The sequence below is a fragment of the Eptesicus fuscus genome, chromosome 5 (genome assembly GCF_027574615.1).
Source record: "Eptesicus fuscus isolate TK198812 chromosome 5, DD_ASM_mEF_20220401, whole genome shotgun sequence".
Lineage (NCBI taxonomy): Eukaryota > Metazoa > Chordata > Mammalia > Chiroptera > Vespertilionidae > Eptesicus > Eptesicus fuscus.
The window spans coordinates 72,967,201-72,987,442 of NC_072477.1; the positions used below are offsets into that span (position 1 = coordinate 72,967,201).

At 41.7% G+C, this 20,242-nt stretch overlaps 1 protein-coding gene across 1 annotated transcript in view; it reads left to right on the forward strand.

The window, feature by feature from the left end:
• Positions 1 to 20,242, forward strand: part of RYR3 (ryanodine receptor 3) — a 393,437-nt gene that overhangs the window by 146,048 nt on the left and 227,147 nt on the right. The window contains exons 20-21 of the mRNA XM_054715636.1: positions 2,050 to 2,291; positions 11,515 to 11,707. Of these exons, the coding sequence (XP_054571611.1) occupies positions 2,050 to 2,291; positions 11,515 to 11,707 (435 nt within the window). The remainder of the gene's footprint in view (positions 1 to 2,049; positions 2,292 to 11,514; positions 11,708 to 20,242) is intronic.

Sequence of the window (20,242 nt, forward strand, 5' to 3'; positions counted from 1 at the left end):
AGATCTATCTTGTATCTTCTTCATAACGTATTTATTTTTATTTCTATATACCAACTTTTTTTCTAAAAATCTCTTACAGAATAGATGTCCCATGTGGATACCATGGCTTATTGAATCCTCTGGCACATGGCCATTTACCCAGGAATAATGGTGCTGGTCAGATGGAAAGCATGGGCACAGGCAGAACTCTAGGCTGCTGGTCCATACCTGAGAGTCATGCCTAGTCCAGGCCCAAGGTTCTTCAGCAACTTTCCACCTGGGCCCACTTCCTGATCCGTAATGGCGAGAGAAGAACCTCCCCTCTGAAGTATAGAGCAGCCAGCAGAGCTAAGCCATCCATACCAACATGTTTCTTCTTGGGACCAGCCTGGTTTTTCCCTGCCCATCCAAAATGGAACACTACCCCAGCCCAGAATAGTAGACACCCAGAAAAACTCTGTTTTGTCCCAAGTTCTTAACCACTTCGCTAAATACATTAAAACCTCTGGCCCTTAACAAGGTTGCCTAAAAGTGACTTCTTCCCCCATCCCCTTTTCTGTCATCTAGGTCAAATTTTATTTTTTTCAGCTGTATTGAAGTATATCTAGTAATTGACCAACAATATGGTAAGACATTTAAAGTGTACAACATGATGATTTGATATACATGTACATTGTGAAGGAACTCTACCCAAAGCATTAAATAATACATCCATCACCCCACATGGTTCCCCTTTTCAGGGGAGGAGGGTAAGGACATTTAAGTTCTCTCTTAACAAATTTCAATTATGCAGTGTCATCAGCTATAGTCTCCATGTTATACATTAGCTCCTGAGACTTCATTCATCTTATAACTGAAAGTTTATACCCTTTCACCAACTTCTCCCTATTTTTCCTGCCTCCACCTCAGCGCCTGGCAACCACTTTTCTATTGTCTGTTTCTATGTATTTTTATTTAGATTCTACATATAAGTGATACTATGCAGTATTTTCTTCTCTGTCTGGCTTATTTCTAATGTGACTTCTTAATGCTTTCAAAAGGCCATTGTTATTAATAATACTTGGTGACAAAGCTGCTGTTATGAAAATGGGAGTGATTAAACCAATTTACTGGAAGAATGGAAGAAGTCCTTTCTTTCACTTACAATAAAAATGAGGATTTGTAATCATGCAGCTCTAAATGACACCTTCAACCTCTTTACCTGTGGCTGACACTCAGTAAATATTGATTACCTTGAGTGGAACATTTAAAGAGAGACAGGTTTGCCCTAACCGGTTTGGTTCAGTGGATAGAGGATCGGCCTGCGGACTCAAGGATCCCAGGTTGGATTCCGGTCAAGGGCATGTACCTTAGTTGCAGGCACATCCCCAGTAGGGGGTGTGCAGGAGGCAGCTGATGGATGTTTCTCTCTCATCGATGTTTCTAACACTCTCTCCCTCTCCCTTACTCTCTGTAAAAAATCAATGAAATATATTTTAAAAATAAATAAATAAATGAATAAAATAAAATAGAAACAGGTTCCCTATATTTTATAATGGAATTAATGTTGTCCTGACACCTTCCTAAGAACGTGATCAAGTGTTGGAGGCTTGCCATGGCCAGTATTGCTCAGTGATTAGAGCATTGGCTCATGCACTGAAGGGTCTTGGGTTCGATTCGCAGTCAAGGGCATGTACCTGGATTGCTATTCCATCCCCCGACCCTCATCGGGGCACGTGCAGAAGGCAACCAATCAATGTCTCTCTCTCACATCGATGTTTTTCTCTCTCTCCCCTCCTACACCCCCCTCCCCAACCCCTGCAGTTCTACTCTCTGAAAAACCAGTGGGGGGGGGGAAGAAAAATATATATATGTTTGTGTGTATATATATCCTCAGGTGAGGATTAACAACAGCAACAACAAAAAAAATTGTTGGAGGCTCAAAGCTTTTTCTACTTTAGAACAATATGAAAAACACAAAATTGCTCTTGCCCTTGGATTAATTGAGCAGTGCCTCCTCTGTTCTGGTTCAATTTGCTTTCTCAGTTCTTAAGAATCAGTAAATGCCACCTGCCCTATGTTTAATTTTAGTATTCGGCCAAACATCTTCCTGGGAGTCGCTGAGGGCTCAGCACAGTACAAGAAGTGGTACTTCGAGCTCATTATTGACCAGGTGGACCCCTTTCTAACGCCAGAGCCCACACACCTGCGGGTGGGCTGGGCCTCGTCCTCAGGCTATGCTCCGTACCCAGGAGGTGGAGAAGGATGGGGAGGCAACGGTGTTGGGGATGACCTATACTCCTATGGCTTTGATGGACTTCACCTTTGGTCAGGTGAGTACTTTGCCAAAGCTTTGGCCCCTTATCTCTTTCTGGGGGTGACTGAGCCTTGACTGGTGTGAGCTGAGACTGTCACTTTCTGTATGAATGATATAGACTCGAGTGTAAACTAGAGATGGTTAGGTGGGAAGAGCATCAGATCTGAAATGAGACACTTGCTTTAGCCATGACTCTGGCACTTCTGCTGCGTGATCGGTATGGGCCCCTTCCCTTTCCTCAAGCTCTGTGTCTGTACAAGCAGGGGCTTTCAGGATTATATGGACAAACAGGGAAGGAGAAAGACAGCATTTATTACTGAGCAGTGAGCTACATATCTTTTGTACACATTTTATCCCATGTTATCTTTACAATGACCCCTTAAGGTAGATAATATTGACCCCATATTACAGATGTGGAAGCTGAGGCATAAAAATATTTAAGTCATTTATTCACAGTCACACTGGGAGGGGTCAGGATCTGACAATAAGCCCAACACCTTGTCAGTGCACCATGTTACTTCATGATGCACTTTATAAAATGTCTGGATCTGTACCTGACACATCGGAGGTGGTAATCAGTACAAGAAGTGGTTAAAAATAATCTGAAGCTTCCTTTTTAAAGATAAACATTGTTTTCCCCAAGTGTGTCCACGGCCTGTGGCTGTGCAGGAAGGAACTGGCTCCCGCCGGGTGAAAATGCAAGAACGCCCATGCTCTCAGCCCAGCACAGGAGTTCTCCCTCGCTGTCTGTTGTCCGCAGTGTGTCTTACCTGTATCTTTTGCAAAACTGCAGTTGTGTCCCTTATAGAAATCCCTTACATAAGCATTGTGCTGCGTGCCTCTTACATAAGGAACCATGACACACATTCTACCTTAAATTCAGTAGGAGGGAAAAGTTTGTCTCTAAATGACGAACCTGTCCATTTTCTTTTGTAACTGGGAACCCATCACGTTTTCCTTCTGCCCTTAGCTTTCAGGCTAAAACCATTAGCTCAGGTCCTGATGACATGCTTCTTGCAATGGGTCTTTATTTTCAATTTGTGTGTGTAGGTGTGTGTGCTGTTTTAAATTCATTTTAAACATTTTTAAACTCTTAGGAATGGTGTGAACGTATTTACATACTTGTCCTGGGTTATTTGTGGGAAGAAAGAGAAAGCCCCATCTCTGTCCATGTTTTGTGTGTCCGAGGGTCAGCATGGTACAGACAAAAGCAGATGCAGAACAGCAGGATGATGGGTTAAAACAGGTGAAAGTCTTGCCTTGTTGTTCCCTTATCCTCCCAACTTAACCTTCCCTGGTTCTGTCTTCATGGGGTAGGAGTGGGTCTTGCCTCCTCAGTTCTCAGAGCCCCATCATGTGTGGCTGTGCAATAGTAGCATTTAGCTTAGGTTATCATCACATGTCACAAGGTTCTCAGAAAGTTGTCTTTAGGGAAGTGATTTGAGGAAACATCATCATGCTCACACCCACCCACAGCTCCTGAGTTTGGTGGAATTGAATCTGTGAAGGAATGAAGAGCATTGACTTGAGACAATGATTACTCCATTGCCTGCTGGTTGCTGCTCATCTCCCACCATCTCACCAACACAGTGCAAGAGTATTTTTTGGATCCCAGTCTATTCCCAAAGAGAACTCCACATTGGGGTTGGTTAAAGAAATATGAAACACAGTTACACCCATGGATGAAGCAAATTGGACTCTTGTTTCAAAGAGAAACTAACAATTCTCAAAGAAAAAAATTTTTGGACTTTTCCAGACTTTGCAGCATTACATGGAACCCCCAGATTATCTCTTTGTAGAATTTCCAGAATGAACACATAAATTAGTCAGGAGGGAGTCAGAGAGCCCACTCATTGTATATCCAGAAAGGGCTGCTGTCTGTGCATTTAGGACCTGACTCTCCATCTAATTGTGTATCATTCCAGGAGTTGACAGAGCACAGGAATGGACAGTGCACAGGAGAGTACCGTGCTCCCCTCATGCCTCTTGTCCTAACTCCTCTGAAGACTAAGGAGGTGGACATGCCCACACCAGTTATCACTAGCAGTGCCTCTATGATTGGAGATGGGGAGGAGGCTTGGGTCTCAGCTTTTCAGAAGCTGACAGTGGCTCTCTGAGCATTACCCACACTTAGTAATATAAGTACATTTAGGGGACTTCATCCCTCAGTCTTCAGTGCCTGATGAGATGCAGGGAAATCAGTGTCTGTGAGATTTATAATTTTCATGCTCACTAAAATACAAAGCTTCCTTGGGCCTGAATTCTCCAACCAGCACACAAGGAACATATATCTCACAGAAGGCACTGCAGGTAAATATGTCAGCATGTGCTCCAGCTGATGAAATAGGGTTCTGTTAATGACTCCCACCAGGACAGCAGTGAATTCCGCACTATCTGATGAAAGGATAATTGTCTGATGAAGAAATAAAATGGAAATGTCCCTCCAACTTACTTGCTATAGGAGGGAATGGAAGGTGGCCAGGGAGAGATATTGGAAACTGGTTATGACAGTTTTTCTCCTTTTCCTTGAGATCCAAATGCCCAGGCCCACTGACTTTCAACTTACATGTTGAAGGCATAAATTAAGCCACTGCCTTGGACTGGTCTTCAATGAGCTTATGGAAGCACAGTAGAGATGTTGTCATGGCTGGAGAAAATGGCAGTGCCTCCAATGCTTTGTCATTGCAAAGAGTCAATAAGAAACAGCAGGGCTTTGGAGTTATGCCCGGTTTGAATCCCAGCTCCTCCGCTTACTGGGCAAATGACTTAACCTCTCAAAGACTTAATTTCCTCAGATAAAATGAAGATGTGCTATACGCTCTTGTAGAATTTAAATGAGTTGAGGGACATGACATTTTCTAATTGTTTTTAATTTATCTTTATTATTGAAAGTATTACAGATGTCTCCCTGCCCCCCCCCCCGCACCCCTAGTGACACCTTCCTTCCCACTGCTGCCCCTTCCCCAGGCCTTCACCACACTATTGTCTGTGTCCATGGGTTATGCATATATGCATATAAATTTTTTGTTAATCTCTTTCTACCTACCTCCTTCCCTCTGAGATTCATCAATCTGTCGCATGCTTCCTTGTCTCTGGATCTATTTTGTTTTTCAGTTTATTTTGTTCTTTAGATTCCACATATAAGTGAGGTCATGTGATATTTTTCTCTTCCCTACTCACTTATTTCACCTACCATAATAATCTCCAGGAGGGACATGAAGTTCTTGACACACACTGGATACCCAGTAAATAGGACTTGAACTTCCCTCCTTGTCTGCAAATCCACTGTTCTCCTAAAGACTAAGCCCAGAGTTCTGGGTCCCTCACTCGAGACCATAAGAGTACCCCCATCTTAAGGGGATAAAGAACCCAAGTACCATGATGAATGGGAAAGGAAGTTTCAGAGTGACATCCTGGGAGTATCCGTGAGCTTTTTCTCTGTGTAGCGGGAGGGCGGTCTTAATAGGTCTATTTCACCACAGAAGCCTGTGAATTCTCTTTCAAGTATCTGCTGTACAAATATCCCTCTTCTCAACCCTGCCCAGCCCTCTCTACAGAACCCAAGGTTAGCTCAGCCTCTGCATTTTCCCTCTGGGAGGAATGGTTCTTTTCTTGTCATGGCACCACTGTCCCTCTCCTGGCATGGCCTTGATGTAGCCTTTCAGATATGCATTCGGAGGTGAATGTGGCTCAGAGCAGCCTAGAGTATATTACTGGCTAGGGAGCAGTTTCACAGGAGGAGATCACACCTACCTTGCCCTTTTAACCTTTTGCACTCGGATGTCGAGTGTGACTCGACATGGTTAGCATTAGAATAAAGGAATCGAGAAAAAAGCAATTGAGTGCAAAGGGTTAACAACTTTTCCATGCAAAATCAGAAGAAGAAGAGGAATTTACCTTCCCAAGAAATGAGTGATAACAAGAAGTGAATGAATAGAGTACAATTGTGCCTCTTGATTTAACAAGACTTCTGACTCATCAAGATAATGTGTCTCTACAGTCAAATTTATATAAGAGGGTCTTTATCTGTCTCCTTACTAACATGAACCCCAAGGTACCTGTTGGTCAAAACTCACTCCATTATGACTCAGACCTTTCCAGCCCCAGTGAAGCCTCTCTCTTTCCAGTTGTCTAAGTATTTGTGTTTATATTATAACTAGTGGCCCGGTGCACGAAATTCATGCATGGGTGTGTGTGGGGGTTCCCTCAGCCCAGCCTGCACCCTCTCCAATTGGGGACCCCTTGGGGGATGTCCAACTGCTAGTTTACATCCAGTAAACTGGCAGTCGGACATCCCTCTCACAATCTGGGACCGCTGGCTCCTAACCACTCACCTGCCTACCTGCCTGATCGCCCCTAACTGCCTGATTGCCCCTAACTGCTCTCCCTTGCCAACCTGATCACCCCTAACTGCCTCTGCCTGCCTGATCACCCCCAACTGCCCTCCCCTTCAGGCCTGATCTCACCCCCAACTGCCCTCCCCTGCTGGCCTGATCTCGCCCCCAATGGCCCTCCCCTGCCAGCCTGATCTTATCCCAAACTGCCCTTCCCTGCTGGCCTGATCTCACCCCCAACTTCCTTAAAACCCCTCCTCAGCCCCCCCCCCTTAGGTTCTGCCTTCATAGTTCACCCAGATTAGGTTCTGATTGCTCAGTTTCTATTCCAGTCAGCATCAAAAGCTCCACCTCCTAGGCAGCCATTGGCTCCTCACAGTTCACCCAGATTTGGTTCTGAATGGTTGGTTTCTATGCCAGTCAGCATCTCTGGGCCTATCTCTAGGCCTGATCAGAGAGGCGGGGCTGGTCAGCAGCCCCCATGGAGGCCAGGAGAGAAAGAGAGATATGCTGCTGGCCAGGCCCAGAGAGAAAGAAAGTCAAGGGCTGATCAACAGCTGCCCACAGAGGCTACAGATTAGGCCCTGCTTCTCTCTCCAGGCCTCTCTCCAGGCCTGATTCACAGCCCCCTCAGCAGTCAGTGCTGGGTCGCCACGATAATCCAACACTAACTGCAGGACTGACTTCCAATGTTCGGTTGAGCCTTCAGTCATTACAGTCACTGCCTTTTTATATATATATATAGATGCCAAGCTCTGCAGTGCCCGGGGTAATAGATGTGCTGAGCATCAGTGTTTCCAGATACCTACATTACTCATCAAAATAGACTAAATCTGCAGTAATATATCCTTGGGTTAATCTGAAGATGTGCAGCAGATGATAAAATGGCTTTTTCGTTTATCCTAAAATGCTAGGTTAGAAATGGCCTTTCCTGGAGTTCCAGGTGGGCCTGAGCCTATCAGTCAGGGGTTTCTTCAGACCAGCAGAGCCAGGGCACCACCAGCCTGTCTCTATGGGTGGTCTCTAGGATTACTCAGAATTCTTAATATATTGAAAAGAAAGCAGTTGAGGCAATTTAGAAACACTCTCTGCACCAACTCTGCTTTTCCTTGCTACAGCGTTTTCTGTCCATTGTTTTAAAAGGGATTAAATTCACTAGCCATATTTGAAAGTGACTTTTTTTGACCACTATCAATAAAGGGACTTAATGATTTCAATAACTCAATACAGTGATTTTCAAATCACTTTCTGGAACCAGTCCTTAATGCTATGATTCTCCATATTGTTATTTCTTCCTAATGTTACAAAAGACAATATTCATACAGTGTTCTGGCAAGCTTATTCACTGCTGGCCTAGTAACAAAACAAAAATAATAACTAATAGCATTTGTTGTAAGTTATAATGCATCAGACACTCTTCTAATCACTCTACATGGGATAATTTATTCAACATTCACAGCAACCCCACGACAGTATTATATTTATTTGACAGATGAGGACAATTGAATCCACAAAGGTAAGTGACATGCTCAAGGTCACACAGTTAGCCTCAGAACCAAGACTCAAACCCAGGGAGTTTGGTTCTAGACACACGTCCCTTAACTGCTATTCACTACTGCCTCTTGAGTGATATATAGCAATATAGCACATTAGTCATTCATTTCATCAAAAGCATAGGAATAATGTAACTTACATATAACTATTGACATAATCATGGAGGCATCACTGTACCCATTTTACAGATATAGAAGCTGATTTTTTTAGTAAAATCACAGGTCCAGTTTTCTGTAGCAGGTAAAGACTGGAGCTTTATACTCAGACTCAGCCTTTTGTGTCTTCAAGATCACTCCCCACCCCATGCCACTTCATTAGAGAGAATTTGGAAGAATAAGTATCTTTTTTAAACATGGGGCGCAGGGCCCTTCTGAATCATTTGGAGCCTTGCAACCCCTCACAAGGTTAGCAGTTGCTTCCTCCAGATAGAACGGATTTATAGCACAGAATGTACAAAAGCAATCTCATGTCCTAGTTGAAATGTTCTCAGAAAAGTAAAGGTCCTTCTAAATTATATTTTTACCCAGTAAGGATCTGGATACTTTTAAAGGTAGTTGTCCAATCTAGCGTTTCCATTCGTTTCCAGTTTTCCCAAATTCACAGAAATCTCTTGGGATTTGTTCAGTGATATTTCCCAGACATTATCCTGATAGAAAAAGAAACGATTGAAGCAGAAATATTTGTTTTTAATGGGAAAATAAAAAAATCTCAAGAATGAGACAATATAACAGGTTTGCTGAGTTTTGATATCACAGATTCCTTTCCTAGTGGACTTGACTGTGATAAGGAAGAAAGGATTCTGGGACCTGGGATATCTAAACTCCATGAAAGGAGCTAAGAGTACTCAGCCTTGTCAAATGGGGACATTGGAAAAGGGTCAAACCCACACACTCTGGCTGGTAGTTGGAGCATGGGGCAAGTTGACTTGAAGAAAGAAAGGTTCACTAGATAAATGAGATCAATTTCACCAGAGGCTAATTGATATAAACAAGAGTTTAAGTTCTAGAGCATTTCTGGTCACAAAAGCATCAAACTTCTAAATAAGCACTTCTAAAATATTAAACATTGAAATAAATGTAAGCTATACATATAAGAAAGTAAGATCATGATTTTCTAACCCACTATTCCAGTTCAGGGCAGCAAGTGGCCAGAGATTATCCAGCAGCTCATGCACAGGTGGGACCATGCCTTTCTATCTCAGGACACTCAGACTGGGACAATTTGGGCATGTACATTAGGTAAAATTGGTTTCTTTATATGTCATTTCACTTAAAGTTGCAGTTTCCAAGAACCTGTGCTCCATGTTAAGTGAGGACTTAATATATGTCATACACTGCTTTTGCATAAGCCATTCATTCTGTTTGGAATGCTCTTTTCTTTCCCTTTTATGTAGTGAACCTTTTATTCTTCAAGTCAACTTGATATCGTTTACCTCCAGAAGTCATCTCCTTTATTCCAGTATTTGTACTGAATTGTAATTCTTTATTTGAATGTTTATTTCCCAGTAGATGATGGGCTTCTCAGGGCAGGAACTGGGTCTTCTGTCTTTGATCCCCAACCCTAAGCACAGTATCTGGGCTCATTACTGTTTGTGGGAAGTGGGGGGTATATACGATAAGGTTTTGCCAATCACCCAAAATAACCAGAAGGGGGCATCTAATTTTTTTCTTTTTATTTATTAAGGAGAGTGTAGCAGTTTTACTATTTTAAAATCCACTGCTTAGTTTAGAATCTATTACTAGAATAACAGTGACCACTAATAAACAGTAACCACAACAAAACATTAAATAATCAAAAGTTTAAATAGTTCTAAGCTGAGAATAGAAATATTACATAGCATAGATATATGTGTAAAATTTATAAACAACACACATCCTAAGGGGATTTTAAAGGTTACCTTTTCATGGCATAGTATAAAGCCATTAAAATTCAGTTTCTAATGACCGTTTCATTATAAATAAAATGTTTTTAATCTAATCAGTAGTAAAAACAAGTTCTTAAATATCCCAGTTTGGATGAAAAGTATATATATGAAAGAGTAGAAGCATTTCTTATTGAGTTACATTTTTTCCTTGTTTCTACTTTTTCTATACATCTGACAAACATTTGTAATGAACATGTATTACTGCTATAATCAAGAAACAAGATACATTTTATAAATTCTTCTAAGACCTCATTTTAACACCTAACTTCTGCTGCTTCGTTGCAATCTTCCCAAAAACTGTAAACCTTGGGGGCGGAGGGGAGTGGGTATGATAACTTACTTGTAGAACTTCCACAATGGGATGGTGTGACAGAAAAGCAAGAGGTGATTTTCTCATTAGGTTAGGTCAGGAAATGTCAAAATCATCTTATGAAAAATATATGCAACAACAACAAGGAAGTCACCAATACAGAGTATAAGTAACTATGTTTTTCTGCCTATCTGAGGTAGTAAAACTCTTTAAAACAAATAAGCTAACTCTGCCACATAGTGTAATGGCTAGATGGCTTTGCTGTTCTTGACTTTGATGGCTCCTGCATCCAATACTAAAGTGGCTATATCTACCCCTGTGAGGGCTTCCAAGGCTCCTAACAAATTGGAAGAGTCCTGCACCCACACTTAAGGTGGGTATCCTTCCAATTGCTCTGTAATAAGATGGCATGGGGGTGAGGGTGGCAAGAGGTCTTGAAGTCACAGAGGGCTGAATTCTAATTCCAAGTCCTTACCTGCTACATGAACCTGAGCCTGTGATTTTTACCAAAAACATCAGCTTCTACATCTGTAAAATGGGTATAGTGATTCCCTCATGGCTGTCAATAGTTGTTAAGGTACCATTATTATTCCTATGCTTTTGATGAAACGAATGACTGATATGCTATATACCACTCAAGAGGCAGTAGTGTGTAGCAGGTAAGGGGTGTGTCTAGAACGAGACTACCTGGGCTTGAGTCTTGGTTCTGTCACTTACTAACTGTGTGACCTTGGTCAAGTGAGCACACACACACACACACACACACACACACACACACACACACACACACCAAAAGGCAGTCTGTCCATTATTTCAGACACCAGGCCAGAATCTGAGCACGCATAGAGCAGATTGAATTCTTGCTTGTTCTCATTTCTGGCAGGTTGAGAATTTCCTCTGAGACTCATGCTGTTCAGACTGCCCACTCACCATCTTAGGAAGTCATTTCTCATTGCTCATCTCACACTGTTTCAGAAAGCCAGGTTGCATTTCAAATGCAATAGCATGTCCAGACCTCCTGTGTGCCATCTTACCTCCCACCTCCCACAGGTGGCCTGTGAGCATTTCCTCTAGCTCTAGAGTCCCACACACCTTTTTCTTGTTCTTTGCTCACCAGGCCGCATTCCTAGAGCTGTGGCCTCCATCAACCAGCACCTCCTGAAATCAGACGACGTGGTGAGCTGTTGCCTGGACCTAGGGGTGCCCAGCATCTCTTTCCGCATCAATGGGCAGCCTGTGCAGGGGATGTTTGAGAACTTCAACACAGATGGGCTCTTCTTCCCTGTGGTGAGCTTTTCAGCAGGTGTCAAGTAAGTTATGGTCGTGACCTCATGGAGAGTAGCCATTACCCCACCTCCCACCACTCCTATGAGCTGGAAGCGTGGAAATCTCCTTCAGGGCTTCAGCACCACAAGCCAAACTCTCCCAGGAAGGGAAGAGCAATGCAAAGCCATTGATTCACTCCATATATACTTGTGGAACACATACCTACTACATGGGTTATAGAATGTCCTCAGATAAATAGTAAGATGAATAATATAAATCCTGTGTAGAAAATTACTTTAACGATTATGAAAAGTATAACATGCTCATTATAAAAATTTTAAAAGATAAAAGTCATAAATAAAACAATAAATATCACCCATGATCCCATCATTGAGCTATAATCTCTTGATATTTTGATTTCTTCAAATCTTTTATTCTACAAATATGTGTGTATATTTTTAATTGACATCCCCCTAAATCTGAAGTTTTATGTCTTGATTACTTTTCTTTCAGGAGTAAGTAATGAGTCTTTTCCTGAGTCATTAAGTATCCTCCTGCACACGATTTATATAGCCACATAATATCCTTTTATTTGGCTCTCCCATTATATAGCCATTACTTTGTTGTTATACTTTCATGCTGATTTCATTTCATTATAAATTATTATGAACATCCTTGAGCATAGCTTTGTCTGCATTTCTATTTAGTGCCTCGTACAAGTAGGTCAAAAGGAATGAACTTTTTGAAGTCCAAGTTTATAATTATGTGGCCAATAGGTTTTCAGAAAGATTGTTTTAACAGTTTGGAATTTATTATCAATAATTTTGAAATCTAAAAGGCTCTGAGAAACATAAACTTTTTATGATTTATTTCACCACAAAATCTGAACTAAACTCATTTTGTGGCAAAACTATCAGCAACAAAAATGAGGCTATTTTTAGTCTTTCCTTTATTTCACATCTTATGAATATTTACATGTTTAACTATAGAAATATTAATGTACTTGATTATGGGGTACAGCTGCCCACTTGACTATAGGAACTTTTTAATATATTACATGAACCTTCTTTCTTTCTTTAAATCTAAAGAATTCTGCAGTCTAATACACAGCTCCAAACTTTTCATATAAAGGATTGGGTCTAGAGTATCATTTAAAGCAACATATGAGAACACCCAACTGAATGGATCCTCGTGAACTTTTTCTGTTATTGGTTATTTTTCATCTTTGCTAATTTGAGACAGTTGTATCTTAAAGTCTTAATTTTCTATTTGATTAGCAATGTGGTTGAGCTTGTTTATGCTTACTGTTTTCATGTATTATTTTAACCAATATCTTCATTAATTTTGTGTTTTCTGCCTTTCTGGTATACATTTTGGAACCATTTTTACATATATTAAGGCTATTAAACTATTGCCTTATAGTTTTCAAATATTCTTCTCAGTTTGTGATTTACTTTTGAATACATAATTTTTCTATTTTGTTTTTCCCTTTTACAAAAGTAATGTAGGTTAAAGAAAATAGCAAGACCCCATAATCATACCACCAGAGATAATCACATTACCCTTTTATTTATGCATCTCAATATTTTTACATTAAATTGGACTTGTACTATGCATGCTGATTGTCTACATAGTATTGTTAACTATTGTGTTCATTGCTCTCCCTCTTCTTTGCACTATTTGGATGTTTTATTATTTCAGTCTGACAATACATTTTAACATCTGAAAGGCAAGATCCTAATTTAACTCTTTTTTCCCAAAATTTTCTTAGTCATCTTGCTTCCTGCCTCTTAAGGAGATCACCATCAGTTGAGCAGGAAACTAGTTAGGATCACTGTGGTTTCCAGGGAAACCATTGGAAAGGGCCATGAGAGGAGGAGAGTTGTGCAGAGCAGAGTTTTTGTGGGACCACAAAAAAGCCATCACAGAGCTCCCAGCATCCAAGTGATGGGATTTCCAGAGTGACAGCACTGCGATAGGCCTCAGCACCTCCTGCAGACTGATAAATCAAGATATGTTCACATATTATAATAGAGGATAAAAATTCTGTCCAGTTTCCAGTAAATAAACTATTTAGGAATAAAACATTACCCTTTAAAAATGATATTCAGCCTTTAGAATTTGACACATATTTGCAAGCATATACAGTATATACAGCAGGGGTCCTCAAACTTTTTAAACAGGGGGCCAGTTCACTGTCCCTCAGACCGTTGGAGGGCCGGACTATAGTTTTAAAAAAAAACAAAAACTATGAACAAATTCCTATGCACACTGCACATACCTTATTTTGAAGTAAAAAAACAAAACGGCAAAAACACCCGGCGGGCCTGATAAATGTCCTCGGCGGGCCGCATGTGGCCCGCGGGCTGTAGTTTGAGGACGCCTGATATACAGTAATGTATGTTTGCAAACACACCTAGTGACACAATAGCCACATACATACCCACAAACCCACACGTGCATATTTATAAGCATTCTCATATAGATGGGTATAATATATTGAAATTAAATATTATCATTCCTGTCTATTCTTGTAAGAAAAGGAGAACCACTATAGTAAAAGTTTGCTAGGTTTGTAAATTTACTTATCACAGATTTTAGCAAGAGGATTGTACATTAGCCCCGGGGACTAAATTCTAAACGTTGGGAGTTGTTTCCTGTGTTTCTCTGTGCGGATGATATTTCCATGAGAATTTCATGCCAATTCTCCCTTCATATGTGTGGTGTGACATATCATTCCTCGTCGGTATCCTTAGGAGCCTGTAGAAAAAACAAGGAGCATATTGAAAGGTATAGGCACTATAAGCACAAAGAAGCTGATTGGACAAAGACCCCCTGGCAGCTGGGGGAAACCAGTGTAAGCCTCATTGCTCATCATCCCACTCCATTCCCCCAAAATAAAGAGAATGAATAGAAATCTAAATACAAGGCAAGAGCGTTGGGCCGTCCACCTGTGGACTCAGTGCCTTCTCCTGGAGAACCTGCTGACTCTGAGCCGTCAGTGCCCAGGCCGGCATTTGCCTGGTGATGGATGGCCGTGGAGGCCCAGCACTAGTGCCCCTCCTGTCTTTATCTTCGCCACACCCCATGTACTGGGTTTTGCTTCCCATCTGAGAGAAGCACTTAGCTAGAAGTCAAATCTCTCCAGAGGGGTCTTTTCCAGTCTGCTGGTTAATGGACTTTTCCGAATATTCTGTGTTTAGAGAATAGTACATCCAATCTTGCCTGCTGCATAATGATTTTTAATCATTAACTCACCCATCTAATCTCCCTCAGAGCTATGAGATAGGACTTTTAAATGTGTGTGTTTTTGGTGTGTATGTGGTGGTGGGGGGGGGGGGTGATTTAAAAAATATTTTCTTGGCAAGGAACTGCAGCTAGCAAGTGAAGAAATAGGTGACTGATAGGTATCCACCTGTAGATCTTTCTAGCAGCTTGTCCCTCGGTTAGTAGATCATGCAGCCTTCTCCGTGCATGGGAGAGAGAGAAACAGAGTTCCCAGAGGAGAAAAATGAGATGGCTCACCCATTTATAAGGCACAGCTGCTGAGAGAATTTAAGAAACTGAACTGTGCAAATGTGCTGACTTGAAAAGCTAACACCTTAGTTATGAGAGCTTCTTGCTTATTGCAACTCAGCAAGCTCCAGTGGGACGCCAGGGGCTTGATGTCTCTCAAGCCTCCTTTCTGTCAGGAAAATATCACCTCTGAGATATTTCTGTCTTTGGTTCTCAGAGCATGATATGATCTGAGAAGAGATGGATCGCAGCTGGCCTGCATTCTTGGGAAATACCTTTCGCTGAAGTACATCCACTCCATCACATGGTGTCACTGGTCAGGGTCAGTGCTGGTCCTATGTCGGTTTATTTTCACTTATGAGCAAATGGGATCGATGTCCTAATACTGACTGTCACATCAGCTGGTGAGGTGTGATTTGTACTGGAACACAGCAGTTCCCCCTCTACTGCTTTAGTTCAGTTGTGCAGAGAGCTAGAAAGAGAAACCGGGATCTTAACTCCAAGTTAAAGGATCTTACTGAAAATAAATGTGTTAATAATAAAATTGAAAACAAATTATTGTTTTACCCAATAGAGTAGAATTTTGCCTGTTATGTAGTGTCTCTCCCGGCAAGATGCAAGGCTCTGCCCATCAAGAGGAAGATTCCTCTCCCATCAGAGAAGAACTTAGAAATTGCCTCAGTTTTAACTTCTGTATGGCTTCTAAATTAGATTTCTCTTTTACAGCCCCATTGCCTCCTATTTAATGGTCTTTATTGAGGTGGAAGTCTTATCTTGGTGACCCCGCATTTTTTTTTGTAATTACAAGCTGTCTTGTTAATAACAACACCTGATTAGGATGTCCCTGCCAGCAGTCATCAAAAAGCAAAAATCTTTTCAATTAGGTTTACCCACAGTGAAGTCAAAGGCAGCATGAGTAGTTACTAACAAAATCCGCACATCAATACGTACTCTCTTCTATTATGAATATGCCTTCTTAGCTTTCTTCCTGGTGTGATTTGTGACCAGTGTGATTAGTTAGCAGGGCTTTGGTGTAACAGCCTTGTTCAATAGAGGACAGAATTTGGGATGAGGCATATGTACCTTGGAGCCCACCCAAAAGGTTCAGCTACTTAGATGCCAGGAAACCCTTATTAAAAGGTGGTCTGACCCTACCAAATGGCATCATGGCATGACCCACCTGGGGAGCATTATGCAGAAACTGAGGATATAGTGAAATTTGGGCACTACATTTTGTTTTGCAGGAAACTGATGAATTAGTCACTGTAGTAGAGTGATTTTCAACCAGCATGCCATAAGAATTTTAAAACATGCAATACCTGACTATTTAGTGAGGGGCACTGACCTCTTTTCCCTTAGATTGTCAAATTAAAAAATGACACAGCCAACACAACAATAGCTGTCCAGTATGAATGAGTCAAAATTATATCTGTTTTTATGTCAGATCGGCAAAAAATATAATACATTTTTGGTGTGCCGCAGAATTTTAATAATTAGTTTTATGTGTGCCATGAGATGAGAAAGGTTGAAAATTGCTGCTGTAGTAGAGTATATGTTATATCTATAAACTCCCCATAGATTATGTTATCATCTTATATAACTCTTTACCAGCCCTTGCTAATTTATAAAAACAACAATATCCAAAGATGGTTGGTATTGCAGTTGCTGTTTGTTTTCCCTTGGTATCTACGGACTTGGCTGAAACTCAGGTAACCAACAGCTTAGTTATTTCCAGCTTGCTGTGGTCAATGCTGTGGAAATTATTGCTGAGATAAATATACTTCTGTGAAGAACATGATGAGCACTGGCTAGGTTGCCCTGGGCTTTCATCGAACACTGGCCAAGAAGAAATATGAATGTGGGAATGTAACATAACTCAGATTGGTCTCCGGTCTAAGCAATATGGACTAAAGAAGCCATTACAAATCATGACTTATGAGTTGAATTCAGGTCAACAAAAGCTTGCTAAGTCTTTCTCCTCTTAACCACAGTCTGTATCCTTTTGTTCTTTGGGACACAATCCCAACTCTCTGGGAGGGAGTCAGTAGCATGTAAGAGTAACTAAGACTAAAGTGTCTTCACATGATTGCTAGTAACCTGTGAATAAGGAAACCTAGCCCTTTCTGAGCACAGCAAAGCTTTGATTTTTACTGTACTTTTTATTCATGGGTCAGTCTTTCAAATCTGGATATTTGCAATAGGTATTCTCATCTCTTCTGCAAACTGGCAAGCAAAAACGCACAAATCTCAAAAGATGAAAATGCTCATGAGGATTTTTCAATACAATTTGCTCTATTTTCAAAATCCGTCAAGTAAATAGAAAATTCTTCCACACATCCCGAAACTTCAGTACTCCCAGGTGGCCATTACTGAAGCTATTGCTCATTCTGAGGTGGAGGAATCTGAGGACACAATTGCTTCCTGTAATCACTGTAGGAAGAAAAACCTTTGAGAGCTGATGGAGTGTCTGCGCCATGGGAAGGACCCCAGAAGATGACACAAGTGCTTTAGTGGAAGAGATTAAATTGATTAATGAAATTGATTTTAAAATCCATTAATGCAGAGAAAAATCTGAGGATAAAGAATAACTAATTTTAATTAAGAAATCTATTCTTAAATTATCTTTTTTAAAACTTTGACCTTTTCTGTGATGCTGGGAGAGTCCGTGGAACCCAAGGAGCAGGGAAGAATACACCTAGAAGAGAGAGACTTACATTCTAATTGTAAACTTCTCATTTATGAATGAGGTAAAGGATTGCAAAGACAAACATTGAGTGCCAGATAATGGATGTATTGACAGGAGTAGACTAGGGGGGTGTAACTTGGTTGTTTCTCCTTTAACCTCTTCAAACCCATGCTCTGGACTCCTTGGGCAGATTCTGTATCCTTATTATTCCTTTTAAGAACAAGAACAATGTTGTCAGTAATTTAAAAGCTCCATGTATGTGAACATAAAAACTCCAGATTTGTACCCAGTTTGAGCCCTCCCCCACTTGGCCAGACATTTGAGGTCGGCCTCTTGTCCCTGTTGGTACAGCTCCTCCCAGTTAGCCAGCTCCTCCCTGTTTCAGACCCTCTAGAGTTGAGCCCAGGGGGTGAGATGGCTGGGGGAAGGGCTGGTCCTCTGGAGTTGATGAGGCTGTCATGTGGCATCAGACCTTTGTGTAGCAGCTGTGCAACGGCTTCCTCTTTCCCTTCTGGGGCCTTCTGTAGTTTTCTTGAAGGGCCTCGAGCTGGAAGCTTCTGACACGTCAATTCTTTTGACACAAGCTTTGCACTTGTGTTGGCTGCTCCCTCTGACTCCAAACCTCCCTCTGCATTTTTCCCAGGCCTCCCACCTCCTGAGCCCCTGGGTTTCTGATCTCTATTCAGTAATTTGCCTTTCTGGAGATGGCCGACAGCTGGCTCATTTGGATTCTCTATCTGGCCTTCCAGAGGCACACTCCTTGGCCCCATCTCTCTCTCTCCCTTTTTCCCATGAGCTCTCTCCCTCCCCTCCCCGCTCCCACCTTCTCTCTCCCCACCACCAGCCCTGTCACAGGCAAATGTGTCTCTTACTAAGCCTCAGGGGCCAATTGTGAAGTTTCTGAGTAGGTCCTTGAAGCCCTCACCTCCTTTTCTCCCTGACAGTTCTCTCTCTCCGTGTGAATTCCTTACCTTGCTTATCCCTGTGGAGGTGCACAGTGAGCTGAAGCTAAAAGAACTGGGAGCTCCTCTGTAGTTGATTCAGCACCTCACTCCAGGATGTGAAAAAATTGGCATTCGCTCAATTGTCCTCCTTTGGGAGATCTGCTAAAACTCTGAGACAGAGGGGAGCCCATCCTAATATCCTCAAATAAAGTGGATTTCAGCCATTTCATTCCTTTCCTTTGATTATTTCCTTCACACCTACATTTCATCCCTAGTTCTTTCCTTCGACCTGGTCAGTCTGGATTTCCCTGAGCGAGCCAGTGAGTGAGTGAGGAGGAGGAGGAGGACCCCCAATAGTGGTGGCGACTTGCTGGAGCCCATCCCACAGTCTCTGGGCAGCTCCTCATGGGCTGCGAGGGAAGGAGCTGCGAGGGAAGGAGCCTCAGACGGTGGGTGTGCCTGGCGCCAGCTCCTGTCCAGTCCCACCTGCTGGGAGCTGGGCTCCCGTCTGACAGGCCTTGGAAGCAACCCAAGACCAATCCTGCCACCCACTGAAGCATAGCTTAATGGCTTGAAAGACAATGCTTCAGCAAGCAGTAAACACTGATTACTGGCTATGTAAATTTTTCATTTTACAGTTTGTGTGGCCATTACAGGAGATAAGATTAAGATTTATCTTCATTATCGTTCTCCTTTTAATAACTGAATATACATGCAGGAAGTATTGTTCTCCTTACTGCTACATGGAACTCCACCCTTCTTGATTTGTTACCTTTCCAGAAGAAGACAGCCGATTTTAAAACGTAAGAGAAATTTTAAAACGAAACAGAACTGGCAAGAGAGCTCAAGAATAATTAAGTTCCGAGTAACAAAGAACACACCCGCCGTACAAGCTCCCAGCTCAGCTTCTTGCAGGAAGGATGCTCAATGAGGAGAGAAAGGCAAAAAATCCCACACTCATTTCTTGTTCAAAAAGATCCCGTTTTACCCCATGGTTTCCACATGTCAGTAACACAGTCTGTTCTGTTACGGATGGATTGGGAAGTTCTCAACAAATGGTTGCAAGGCTTAGTCATTATTTCCTGAAGGTTCACGAAATTAGTAACACTGCAGGCTAATGACTCAATTTTGTTTTAATGTCATTGTTCATATTCTTAATATATGTAGATCATGCCCTGTTGCATAACATTTAATGTAGGAACATGTGCAAGGAATAATTGTGGTGCTGACTCTATAGCATTGTGGTTTAGTACTTTAAAATGGCAAAGTGGGAGGATTCATATTTCTATAATTAATCTTAAAATACGTTGGGATAAAGAATGTATTTGTGTTGGAAAGGAAAAAAACCTTAAGGTTTCTCACTTGGAGAGATTTTTATTTTCCATTTTCACAATCAGGCTATTTCCACAGTCACAATGACTCAGCCCACACTG